A 13,477-nucleotide genomic window follows, 5' to 3' on the forward strand; every position below is an offset into this window, starting at 1 on the left:
GGGTACTTCTGTACACGTAAATCGAGGTAATATGTGTGAGAGAAGGGTGAATTAGCAACCTTGGCCGGCTGCCCCTGACACAACTTTAGGGTTCGCGCCCCGAACTTCAGAAAGTCATAACTTTCGCATACGAACTTCATTTTTGACGTTCTTTATATTGATGCATAGGTGAGAATATGCTCTACAACTCTCATTTAGACTTCGTTGGCTAATTTATATTATTTTTAGTAGGTCGGGACAGGAAAACTCAATTAGAAATTCATAACTTCTTCATTCGACGTCTGTTTTCATCTGTCTTTTTACTGTTGGTCCACTATCGACGTGATCTTCGATTCTCATTTAGATTGTTTCGGCTAAAAATCACTTGATCTCATATTCGAGTTTTCAGACTGCATACCGCTAAGTCGAAACTTCGGAAAATTATAACTCCTCATACGAAGTCAGATTTGTGCGTTCTTTTTATGCACGCTCTCGGTTTAACATATTCTACGACTTTTGTTTAGATCACTAAGGCTAAATATCGCTCTATCTTAAATTCATATTTTACGTCATTCAACGTCATGCTGGTTCTGTCGCGAAACTTCGACATGTCATAATTTCTTCGTTATAACTTGGATTTCGGCGTTCTTTATATATTCGGAAACCTCATCACATATACTAAAACTTAGTTAAGATTAATCTTTCTAAATAATCTTCCATCAAAAAGTCATTTTTGATGCTCATTATCTCTAAATTGACTAGCCCTGATCTACGGGCGTTACAAAATTGTCATTCTTACAAAAATGATTTAGATTATAGGATAAACATATTAAAAAAACAGTGTATCTGTATAAAAAATTTGGCCATGTTTTTCTTAAATCGTTATGTTTAAACTCTCACAAAATAATCCTTTTTGCGACGAAATAATAGAAAATGACCCATTGAATAACTATTAGGGTGATAAATGGATGGACAATAATCACTATTAAAAAACACTCATGTGTCTTAAAAGAGTTTATAGCCAAATTTACAGACAAAATGCTTGATTACTACATTATTTTGTTACCAATTAGCTACACTTTTATTATTCGACCATATATTTCCAGTTTCTACAACCACTAAACTTCAATGTGGCCGTATGATACTGAATTGACAGGATCTTTGGTCAAACTTGCCATGAAAAACAAATATATGGAGAATAACATATTATCAATTTTTTTTGCGACATATGTCGATTTTTGTACTAGTGTAAGTGGAAATCCACCTCCCAGAGGCGAGCACCATTACTTATGTAACATCTGGATTTCCAGGTATTATATTTTATCATTTATTTTTGGAGTTAAGAGAGGGACTGATAAATGAGGGGAATCGACTGATAAATGAGGGGAATCGACGAGTCGGTAAGGGTGGACTCGACGAGTCCGTGCTGACGATTGAAACCCTAAAATCCTCGGGCCTATGCCCTATTTAAAGGACCATATAGCCCTCTTGTGCGACTACCTATCCAGAAAGAGTGCCCCTTGAGAGCTTGAACGAGTTGAGAGAGATAAGGTTATATTGATCAATTTTGGTGTGATTTAGCAAAGGAGAAGTTGTTTCCAGCAAGAGGAGGTCAAAGGAGCTGAGGATCGAAGGTTTTTAAGTTCAGATATACACTTTTAAGGTATCAAATCGAACTTCCTTTCTGTTTTGGGTTAAGATCCATGATCTAGGGTTTTCTATAGCCTTTTTAGAGTTTAATAAGTGGAGTTATGGTCCTTTTCTATGTTAGAACTCAGATCTGGACCCATAGAGGTCCAAAGAGCCTTCCCCATTCTGCTTTATGTTGGTTTATGGAGGAAAGGAGACTAGGTTGCCATGTTAGAAGGAATTTCACCAAAATAAGACTTGGTTGCAATGCATGTGCAGCAAGATTCGACCTTTACATTATATGGCTATGGGGAAGTTAGATCTATAGATTAGGGAAGTAGATCTGACCTTAGAAGGTCAGATGGGTGTTGTCATGGGAGCAACTTGCCGAGTTCATGAGTGGACTCGACGAGTCGAGTCGGGGTTGCCTTGTGATTCGTTACTGAGTAACCCGGCGAGTGGAGAGGGGACTCGTCGTGCCAAGTGAGGTTTGGAAGCATTCAGAGGACTAGTGTGGACTCGCCGAGTCGCCTGAGTGCACTCGACGAGTATGGTCAAAGTTTGACCGTTGAATTCGTTGACTTTTAGGGTTTAGTCAATGTTTGGACTTATGAGCCATTAAAGGGGTAGAATGGCCTCCTACCCTTCTTAGAGAACTTACAGAGAGGGGTTAGCCTAGCCTTTAGAAGTTATATTAATTAGAGTAATTATTATGTGATTAGGCAGAGGCTAGTGTAGAATTTAAGAGTTCGAGGTTTACCGAGTTATCCGAGGTGAGTCTTCTTACTATACTTTACCTTGAGTGGTAATTAGAGTTACGTGATAAAGTATCTTGTATGCTATTTATGTGATGTGTTGCACATTATTATTTCTATGTGATTTATGATGTGTGTATATTAGAGTTTACAGAGTTAGGACCGGAAGGTCCACAGAGATAGAACCAAAGGGTCCACAGAGTTAGAGCCAGAGGATGCGTTAAATGTGGTATTTTGGGGAACTCAATAAACATTTATGCTTACAGTGTTTTGTGTTATGTGTTTTAGGTACCAGTGAGGATCGCGAGAAGGCACCGGCATCATCAGTACACACTATTGGAGTTTTATACATTTTGATCTTGGGATGTGTTTATATGGATTTGATATGTGATACAATGCGATATGAGAATGTTTATGAATTAAAATTATAAATTTTAAAATTGAAAAACTGTTTTGAAATTTACGTTGTTACAACTTATGAGAGCATAAAAATATATTTAGAGATAATTTTGCTAGTCGAATCAAATCATTCGAGCTAAAATATTATAGTAACTTCACCTCTCGACCCATTATCATACATACTTATAAAGCTAGCATTTTTTCTTGAATCTCATGCATTTGAAACCCCCATTCTTTTTTCCTTTCACCACATTAATTTGAAACTCCCATGACTTTTCAATTTCTTTATAATAATAATTATAATTTGGTAATTAGGTTAAATAAATATCAAATCTAAAGTGTATGCATATATAAACTTGATTTTAATATTAAAATAATATCTTTAATTCTACTTATAAAATTATGTTTTTTAACTTTTAACATATTATACTTAATTTATTAGTTTTAATATATTATTGGATATAAACCATTATCATTTTAAATGTATAATTTTTGAACAATTTGTATAAAATACTTACATTATTAATTAAAATATAACATTATAGGCTCAACTTAAATATAAATTTTATTTAACTTAAACAACCCAAAGATTATTTTATAAATAGTTAAAAGTGATAAATTGTAGTGTCTTTCTAATAATGATTCTAAGTTGGTTAATAAGGTTAAATAAATATCAAACCTAAAGTTTAATCATAAATAGACTAAATTTTAATTTTAAAATAATATATTTACTTCTATTTATGAAGTTATTTCTTTAAATTTTAACATATTATACTTAATTTATTAGATTTAAAATGTTGTTGCATATAAACCATTATCAGTTTAAAGCTACAATGTTTGAACAGTTTGGACAACATACTTAAATTGTTAATTTAAATATAACATTACATTATCAACTTAAATATAAATTTCAGTTCCACTAAAAAACCCAAATAATATTTTGTAAATAGTTAAAAGTGTTCTATATTTAAAATGTTGTTACATGTAAACCATTATCAGTTTAAAGCTACAATTTTTGAACAGTTTGGACAAAATACTTAAATTGTTAATTTAAATATAACATTACAGTATCAACTTAAATATAAATTTCAGTTCCACTAAAAAACCAAATAATATTTTGTAAATAGTTAAAAGTGATAAATTATAGTGATAAATGCAAAAAAACTAAATTGTAATATTAGTTTAACTAAAATATTTCATAAATATATTTATATAATCGTTAAAAATTTTCAAATAAGTAGCTTAAAATAACTTATAATAGCAATAATTAAAAATAACTCTATATAAATGATTATATTGTTACCTTTAAAATCAAAAAATAATGTTTGATGTTTTAAATAATTATATTGATAGAAATTAAAACATTAAACAAATATATTTTAAAAAGTTAGTTAAAAATAACAACTGTAAATAATATTAAACCATTATAATATTTAATTTTATTGATGTGTAACTCGCGAGTAGAAGTCATTCAAACAATTGAAATTATGACGTTATAATAGATTTATATATTATCATATAATTCAAAATAGTTAATATATTATATCAAATTAATATACGAATTATTATATCAAATTTAACAACAACGTTAGTGTTATATTTAAAAAAATATATATTTGTAAAAACTTCAACTATATAGGTGTTTCTGCGCATTACAATGTCAACTAAAATATAAATTTAAGTTCTATTTAAAAAAACTAAAGAATATTTTGTAAATACTTAAAAGTGATAAATTGTAGTGATAAAATCAAAAACTAAATTGTAATTTCAATTTAACTAAAATAGTTCTTAAATATATTTATATAATCGTTAAAAGTTTCCAAATATGTAGCTTAAAATAACTTATAATAACAATAGTTAAAAACAACTCTATATAAATGATTATATTGTTAGCTTTAAAATAAAAAATAATGTTTGATGTTTTAAATAATGATAATGATAGAAATTAAAACATTAAACAAATAAATTTTAAAAAATTAATTAACAATAAAAACAACTATAAATAACATCAAATCATATAATATATTTAATTTTATTCATGTGTAACTCGCGGGTAGAAGTCATTTAAACGATTGAGATTATAAAGTTATAATAAATGTATATATTATCATATAATTCAAAATAATCAATATATTATATCAATATAGTATATAAAAAATTATTATATTAAATTGAACAACAACGTTATTGTTATATTAAAAAAATCATATATTTGTAAAGATTTCAACTATATAGGTGTTTCTGCGCAACGTGCGGGCATTCGCCTAGTATATAAAGAAATAACGAGGAGCTAGAGATACAATATATATTTGAATATTCGGTTTTACGGGTATTACACAATTTAAACTAGTTAATGACGAAACCTTAACTTGCTCTAATCATCATCTAGTTAGAAGCAAAAGGTCTCTCAGTAGCTAGATCTTTGTAGTTCCTTTTCTTGTTGAATATATAGTCATTTCTACAGCACCAAATAACCCAAACAAGCGCAATAAGAACAACCATTATACATGCTTGAACTCATGAGCAATAACCATGCTAGCATCGACTTTATAGTGTTGTTGCATGAAATCAACAACCTTTACGATATTGATCCACCACAAATTGAGAAACGTTCTCACCTCGATATCGTAGAACACTCCATAAATATATTAGGCCTGTCAATTGGGTTGGGTTCGGGTTGGCGGGTCACGGGTTCGCGGGTTGGCGGGTTAGAATACATTGACCCAACCCAACCCATATAATATATGGGTTGATGGGTTGGCAGGTCACGGGTTGGCGGGTTGAAAACATCAACCCAACCCAACCCATATAACCCGTATAAATATATGGGTTCGTGGGTCAGTGGGTCAAACCCAACCCGTATAAGCAATTTAATAAGCAATACATTTTAAAATGAAATTGAAAAATACAAATAAAATGAAGTTATAAAGTCTTAAACATTCAACATAAAGTCATAAACATAAAGTCATAAAATTGTAAATAAACACATTAATGCAAAGTGCAATAGTTCAAACATATCCAAAAATCAAATGCGATAATTTGTTCATGCTACAATTTCCATTTCTTCTTCCAACATCGACTTCTTCAAGATCACCTTCAAATAGAAACAATATGCAAAATTAATTTTATGATATTTTAAAAGCTACATAAATAATTATAAAAAGAAAGAAAAAAACTCACCAAATGACCACCTAAAGTATGTTGGAATTTGTAGCCTCCGTATTGTCTTCGTTGATGTTCAAATTCATTACATTTTGGGTTAGGTTGTCAACAGCCACATTCAAATCAACTACACAATGAATAGAAAAAAAAAGAAAAATTAATACAAAATTTTAGTTAATATGAATAAATTATGAAATATTACCTTTTTCTCCAAACAACCAATCCCTAGTACAAACCAAAGCTTCAACCACATCAGGCTTCATGGAACTTCGATATTCATTCAGAATTCTTCCACCAAGACTAAAAGCCGATTCAGATGCTACTGTTGAAACGGGAACACAAAGTATATCCATAGCTAATTTAGCTAATTCTGGATATCTATATTGTTGGGCTTTCCAAAAGTCAAGCATTTTAACAGAAGAAGTTCTTTTAGCTCTTGGCTCAAGAAGGTATATATGCAATTGACTTGTGGTATTGGAACCCGAATCATCATTATCATATTCATCAAACTCCTATAATTAAAAATAATATATATAAACCAATTAGTAATTTAGTATATTTAAAAACTAAACTATAAAAGTGAATTTAATGATAATTAAAATTGTGATTTACCTCAAGAATGTTGTTTTGACTAGAATCTCCCCCAACATTACTTTGTCTAATGTTTTCATTGCTCCCTTGATGTGATGTCGATTCGAATGTGGTTGCATTTTTTGAAGCTTGCACATATTCATCATAAAGTTCATAAAGGGCACTCTCAATAGCCTTAAATTGTGATGAACCTTCTCCATAAAGTTTTTTATAGCAAAAGTCAACAAATGTTAACTTATATCTAGGATCAAACACCACGGCTATAGCTAACAGAAGATTAAAATCAGCCCAATATTTGTTGAACTTATTCCACATTTGAGTAGCTATTTTATTCATATACTCATCCGGACTTTTCTTCTCTTCAACCAACTTCAAATGTATTCCAAAGATCTGAGGGAAATACAAATTTGAAGTAGGATAAAGAGATCCTGAGAATTGAAGAGTCGCATCATAAAACACTTTCAGAAAGCTACACATTTTCTCAACTCTTTCCCATTCATCAGAGGATGGACAATCTTGAAAGTTAGAATCACTCAAACTAAGATGCGAAAACGCTAGTCGATAATAAAGTGCACAAGAAAGCATCCTATAAGTGGAATTCCACCTAGTAGGAACATCTTGCATCAAAGCTTTATTGGTGTCCAAAAGATTTTGTGAGCAACATTGAAAAAACCTTGTTTTTCTTGCTGACGATCATTTGACATATTTCACACATTCTCTAACTTTTTCCACAGCAACATCAATTTGTTTCAACCCATCTTGAACAATCAAATTAAGAATATGGGCACAACATCTCAAATGAAATAACTTACCATCATATACTAAAGCATTCATCAAATGAAATTGATTCTTAAGCAATCCAATGCAAACATCATTGGAGGAAGCATTATCCAAAGTGATAGAAAACAGCTTCCTTTCAATTCCCCAACTTTTTATTAACCCACTAATCTTTTCCGCAATAGCAACACCGGTATGTGGAGGAGGAAATTCAGAAAAATTTAAAATCCTCTTCTGTAAGACCCAATTGCTATCAACATAATGGGCAGTCAAACTCAAATAACCATCTGTAACAATAGATGTCCAAGCATCAGAAGTCAAACATATTCTACTTGGACATTTAAGCAACTCGCCACGAAGTCTATCACACTGACTTGTATATAACTTTTTGACATCTGCCTTTGCTGTGTTCCTACAAATATGACTGGCATTTGGTTCCAAGTATTTGCAAATATTTCTAATTCCTTCATATTCAACGAAGGAGAATGGCAAGTCATGTCTAACAACAGCTTCAATCAACAATTCCCTAAGTCTTTCCTGACTAAACTTTGGAGTTCTCATATTCATTACACCTTTGCTAGAAGAAATCATATATTGACCAATTTCTCTAGTATTATTATTTTCACATTTGGTTCGATGGCGAATTAGATTACCGGTACCGCAAGCACTTCCTGCTTGATATTTTTTACCACATTTGTTGCAAACACAATATAGGATTTCATCTGGTGTTTTTCTAGGTAATTTAGTAAAACTTTTCCAAACATCAGAACTTGTTGTCCTTGTTTTCCTTTTCTTTGTAGAAGTACTTTCAACTCCTTGAGAGTCATTTGGTGCTGCAACTTCTTTAACTGAATCATCACTCTCACTTTCTTCATTGTTACCCTCCACATTATTGTCAACAGTGATATCTTCATTATCCATAACTTACTAGAAAACCCCAAAAGAAATCATCAATTATCTAACAGGTTAGAAGCAAAGCAATTAAAAAAAATACAACTTCTGATTAGTGATCAATATGAAAGCATCACAAAAAAAAAAAAAAAATGGGTAACAAATTCTGATCAGTGATCGGTACATAGCAACAGGTCAAGGCTCGGACTTGCTTTGTTCGAGTCTTAGAGATTTATGCAATAATCAAACAAATCCCGATTATTGTCTCAATCATTCAATCATTTATTGATTAGAAGAAGAGAAGAACACAAGGTAGCAGCGGAAGACGAATCAAGGCTTAGAGATTTTCTGTGTTCGACTTCAAGGCTTAGAGATTATTGTCTAACAAGACTTGCTGCTAGCAATCGGATTTTCTGTGTTCGACTTCGAGGCTTAGAGATTTAGGTTGTCACAATGTTACTTACCGGAAGAATCGAGGATGGAGGTGGGTTAGCGACTTAGCGTCGGACAACGTCGGTACTCGGTAGCAGCGGAAGACGACTGCGAGTCTGCGAGACTGCGGGACTGCGACGAAGCGACGTAGTGCCAATCGCGTGATCTAATCGACGGAGATGAGAGTATGAGACTTGCGATAGTTCGTCTGTTCGTGACTCGTGAGCAGTGCCGTGTGCCGATGATGAGTTTGGATTTTGGATTTTGCCAATTTGGAGAATTGTTTGATGTTTAGGGGCTAGGGCACCGGATACAGTATTTGATAAATAATTAAAAAATCAAAAGTGATAAATAATTAAATGTATTTTTTAAACCTAATATATATATATATATATATATATATATATATATATATATATATATATATATATATATATATATATATATATATATATAATCGGGTTGGCGGGTTGACCCGCGAACCCAAACAGGTAACCCAACCCAACCCATTAAATAAACGGGTTGGCGGGTCAAAAATCTCAACCCAAACCCGTTTATTTTCGTGTTGGGTCACTTTCGGGTTACGGGTTGGGTCGAGGATTGCCACCCCTAAAATATATGCTCCGCTGTTTTGGGCTTGCTAATACAAAAAGGCCATAAAGTGCATATATATAATATTAAAACCAATGCGCTCAAGATTTAAGCATGTAGGGAGTCTACCGAGTCTAGTTCTCCATGCTAGAATATTTACTTTAACACGAGCAACTCTGTTCAAAATAGTGTGAATCAGGTTTTGATCTAACAAAGATTCATTAACTCTCCTCCTAAGATAAGTGAAGTAACTAAATATATTCCATCATCCTCACCAACTCACGACCAGTTACTATTTTGCTAGATGAAGACATTGTTTAAGTCCACATTGTAGTCTAATATGTTTCGATGAAGATAACTAATGGTCCCCACGTCCCACCTCTATTAGCTACATATATGTCTCGACCAATGCCTCCATCCCGTGCCATGAATCGATAGAATAGCTTCCTTCGAAATAGATGCTTGATCACATAAAAACCTCTCGAACCAATAATAACTTAAAATTGTTTCACACTCTGATAGTGAGGGCTTTCTTAGTTACTTATTTGTGCGGTGTAAATAGACTAATTAACAAGGCTAGGAGTTATTTTCTACTCAACACTTTTTTAGTCATTAAAAGCAAGGTTTAAAAGAACGGAATCCCGCCTCGAGGCGTTTTCCTTTCGTCTCACGAGGCGTAGGCAGAATTAAAAAATATATATATAAATTATATATCTTATAAAAAATAAAATACTAAACATATAATTGAAACTACAATCATATAAAATTGAATCTCCAAGGGTCAGAACATATATTTTTATAAATTTTGGTCGTATGCATCCAATTTATGTCAGAATGTGTGTGGGAATCAAGAAATTGGATATCTAAACAACATTTGGTAGACTCAATTGAATGTATGGAACATCAATTTCATCAATTGAGGAAGAATTACAAGATGTGATGCAGAACAGTGCGATTGTAAAAAAAAGGTCAAAATAAGTCAAAATTAGACTAAAAATCAAGGCGTATGTTTCTGAAATTGGATATCCAAACATCTGGTAGACTCAATTGAATGTATGGAACATCAATTTCATTAATTGATGAAGAATTGCAAGATGCGATGCAGACCAGGTGGGATTGGAAAAGAAAATAGTCAAAATTAGACTAAAAATTCAAGGTGTACGTTTCTGAAGAACGCACTGCCTCTACCGATTCATCTACACTTCACCTGGATGAAGCGTACGTCTCAAATCCAACCACAGAGGCGGTGCCACCAGTTCGGCCATGGTCCGCTTCGCCTTAAGGCGTACGCTTCTGACGATTTTTAAAACGATGATTAAAAGTCATGGATTGTATAATAATATACTAATCTAAAAGCCAACAAAGAAACAATTATATTACAAACCAAATGTAATGATACACCATGTCAAAGGCTTTTAAGAATGATTTAACACCTTAAACCATTCTTTGATATCCTAAACCAATCATAATAGTAATAAAAAGGAATTGAGTCAAACGCACACACATTATAAATGAGAATCCTAGTTGATCAATCGGTCTTGTAAAGAAAATAACAATGCAAGAAAGCTAGTACCAAGAAAACTGTAACAACCCGAAATCTCAAGTATTGCTAAAATTATATTTTGGGGTGTTTTAAAGGGGGGGACTCGGCGAGTTGGAGCCAGACTCGCCGAGTAGGATCGCAGATCGGGTCGCGGGTTCGCGACTGGACTCGACGAGTCCAGATAGGGACTCAGCGAGTCTGCGCTGTTTAGCGAAAACCCTAACCGTTCAGGTTTGGGACGTATAAAGGGGATCATTGGCCGTCATTGTTCCCTTTTATCCTTCTGAGAGGAGCCCCAGAACCGATTGTGTGCATCTGGAGCAAGGTTAGAGGCCATGGGTGATTGTGAAGGAGTTGTTGTGCAAGGAAGAGAAGGTCTTGGCTAAAGGAACAGCAAGGGAGTCACATGCTGAAGATTGGAGACACAGAGAATACATTATCCATGTATGAATTCGGGTATACTCTGATATGTTGATATATTTAGAGGATTAGGGTTTATGGAACCCTTTTGTGGATAGATTGAGTGTTACCCAGGTCCCCCAATCGATTGTAACCCTGTGTTGGGACCTTTGGAGGTCCAGATTATCCCATGTCTGGGCATTTCGGGAATTGGTGAAGGTTTTGGATTGAAATCCTTATGCCTTAGGTCAACATGTAAATTATAAGTCTTGGGGTGTAGCATGAGCACCTAAATGAAGACCTTATGTAAAGGACCAGTCGGGGAAGGCCAGACCTATGAATGGTCGGAGCAGTTATGACCTTAGGAAGCAGTTTGAGCGGCTGCATGGCATGGACTCGCCGAGTCAGATGAGCAGACTCGGCGAGTAGCTTGAAGAATAACTGGGACTCGTCGAGCTGTTCCTCAGACTCGGCGAGTGGAGTCGGGGTGGCCCCGCGATTCTTTCAGGAGTAACTCGTCGGGTCAAGGAGGATACTCGACGAGTAGAAGGGAAAACTTAGAGGATTGGAGGACGACTAGACTCGCCGAGTCGCCAGAGTACTCGCCGAGTCCGGTCGAGTTGACCGTGGTCTGTTGACCAGTGTTGACCTATGTGTGATTTCTTAGGGTCAGTTGTCTTGAAAGATAAAAGTGTTAATAAGGGACGTACGATATTACAGGGAGTCTGTAGCTCGGCGGATCGAGTACGAGGGATTTCAGGAGTTGCTAGCTTTCAGTATCCGCGAGGTGAGTCTTCTCACTATACTGTACCCGGAAGGGTTTGACTGTGTGACCGGAAGGTTGGATATGATATGTGTTGTACGTGCCATAAATGGTAAGGTAATTGCTATGTGTGCTATGTATGTTTATATGGGCCGGAAGGCAATATGTTATGTGATTGGAAGGTCGGATATGGTATATGATATATGTGCTATATGTGGTAAGTTAAAGGTATTATGTGCTGTGTATGTTTATGGGCCGGAAGGCAATATGTTATGGGCCGGAAGGCAATACGTTATGTGACCGGAAGGTCGGATATGTTATGTGTTATATGTGTGAAGTTAATTGTTATGCGTGCTGTGTATGTTTATATGGGCCGGAAGGCAATATGTTATGGGCCGGAAGGCAATGTGCTATGGGCCGGAAGGCAACACGTTATGGGCCGGAAGGCGATTATCTCATGGGCCGGAAGGCATTGTGCTGTGGACCGGAAGGTCAGGGCCTTGAAAGGCGTATGTGCGTAAGGTGTATACTGGGGAACTCACTAAGCTTCGTGCTTACAGTGTTTTATGTTATGTTGTTTCAGGTTCTTTCGGTAACATGGGATGGCACCGGCTCGATTGTACACACCAAAGAAAGAGTCGTATTTGGAGGATCCTGGTTTTCTATTCAATTGAAAATGGAACTATGTTTTGTAATTCAATTATGAATGAGATTTTAAACAAGTGTTTTAATATTAAATTGATTATTTAAATGAAAATTTTGCCTTGAAAATCACAGTGTTACAAATTGGTATCAGAGCCTTGGTTTGAGGGATTCGGATGCGCCTTCAGGTAAATCTGGACTCAAACTGAGGAAGTAAGAAAAAGTTTTCAAATAAATAGTTTTCTAAAAGTGAATAAGAGTTCAAAGAGAAAGCAAGAAAGAGCAGTGTGTACAATCAACCAGAGCCAAACGGTGATTTCCCAAAATACCCTTACTTTTGTGTTATGAAATATCTATGATGCACTTTATGAGATATTATTGCATGCTAGAGACAGGCTAGGTATTTCATATTTTAGGACTAGAGTGGCCTGATTTGTGATGCCTTAGCCTAGGGTTTGTTGTTATATGTGCGTTATGCTTTTGAGTATGTAATGAGTGAGAGTATCCAGTTAGAACGCATGAGGGGTAGAGCTACAGAGTTCAGTGGTACTTCCGAGGATGAGCCGAGAAGGTGGAGCTATCACAGATAGGGAGTCCTATGTATTCTTCGATGCTCGAATGCTGCTTGTTTTGTGCTTTGTAGAACTCTCGATGATGGGAGTCAGCCACTAAGTGAGTATGAAGATATTCAGGAGGTAGATGGCTGGCATCATTAGGAGCTCTTCAGCAGCTGATAGCAAAGAAGTGGGAGGGCGGCGGCAGGGGCTAGGGAGTAAACCTAGCCAGATGAGTACGCTGGTAGAGTAGAGGATTTCGCTGAGGAGCGAGCACGCGCGATGGGATTGGTGAAAGAGCAGGTCGAGCAGCTACTTAGGAGCTCTGGGATGGTCTGTGTGGAAAGTATGGGTAGATGTGGCAGGTAGT

General features: G+C 34.9%; 1 protein-coding gene across 1 annotated transcript; it reads right to left on the bottom strand.

The window, feature by feature from the left end:
• Nucleotides 1-5,805: 5,805 nt before the first annotated feature.
• LOC145036354 (zinc finger BED domain-containing protein RICESLEEPER 1-like) lies at nucleotides 5,806-7,139 on the bottom strand. Its single transcript, XM_078984800.1, has 4 exons — nucleotides 6,537-7,139; nucleotides 6,127-6,436; nucleotides 6,014-6,051; nucleotides 5,806-5,856 (listed from the first exon to the last, which is right to left on the bottom strand). The coding sequence occupies exons 1-4, from the start codon at nucleotides 7,137-7,139 to the stop codon at nucleotides 5,806-5,808; spliced, it is 1,002 nt and encodes a 333-aa protein (XP_078840926.1).
• Between the last annotated feature and the right edge of the window lie 6,338 nt (nucleotides 7,140-13,477).

The sequence above is a fragment of the Lactuca saligna genome, chromosome 3, assembly GCF_052625555.1.
Source record: "Lactuca saligna cultivar CGN05327 chromosome 3, ASM5262555v1, whole genome shotgun sequence".
NCBI lineage: Eukaryota > Viridiplantae > Streptophyta > Magnoliopsida > Asterales > Asteraceae > Lactuca > Lactuca saligna.

Excerpts from the sequence above, each read along its gene's own strand:
- LOC145036354 (XM_078984800.1), bottom strand. The coding sequence starts at position 7,139 with ATGCAAGATGTTCCTACTAGGTGGAATTCCACTTATAGGATGCTTTCT. Across the intron at positions 6,437-6,536 it reads GTCAAAACAACATTCTTGAG|GAGTTTGATGAATATGATAA; the intron begins GTAAATCACAAT and ends TTTTAATTATAG. Across the intron at positions 6,052-6,126 it reads TTGGTTGTTTGGAGAAAAAG|TTGATTTGAATGTGGCTGTT; the intron begins GTAATATTTCAT and ends TTCATTGTGTAG.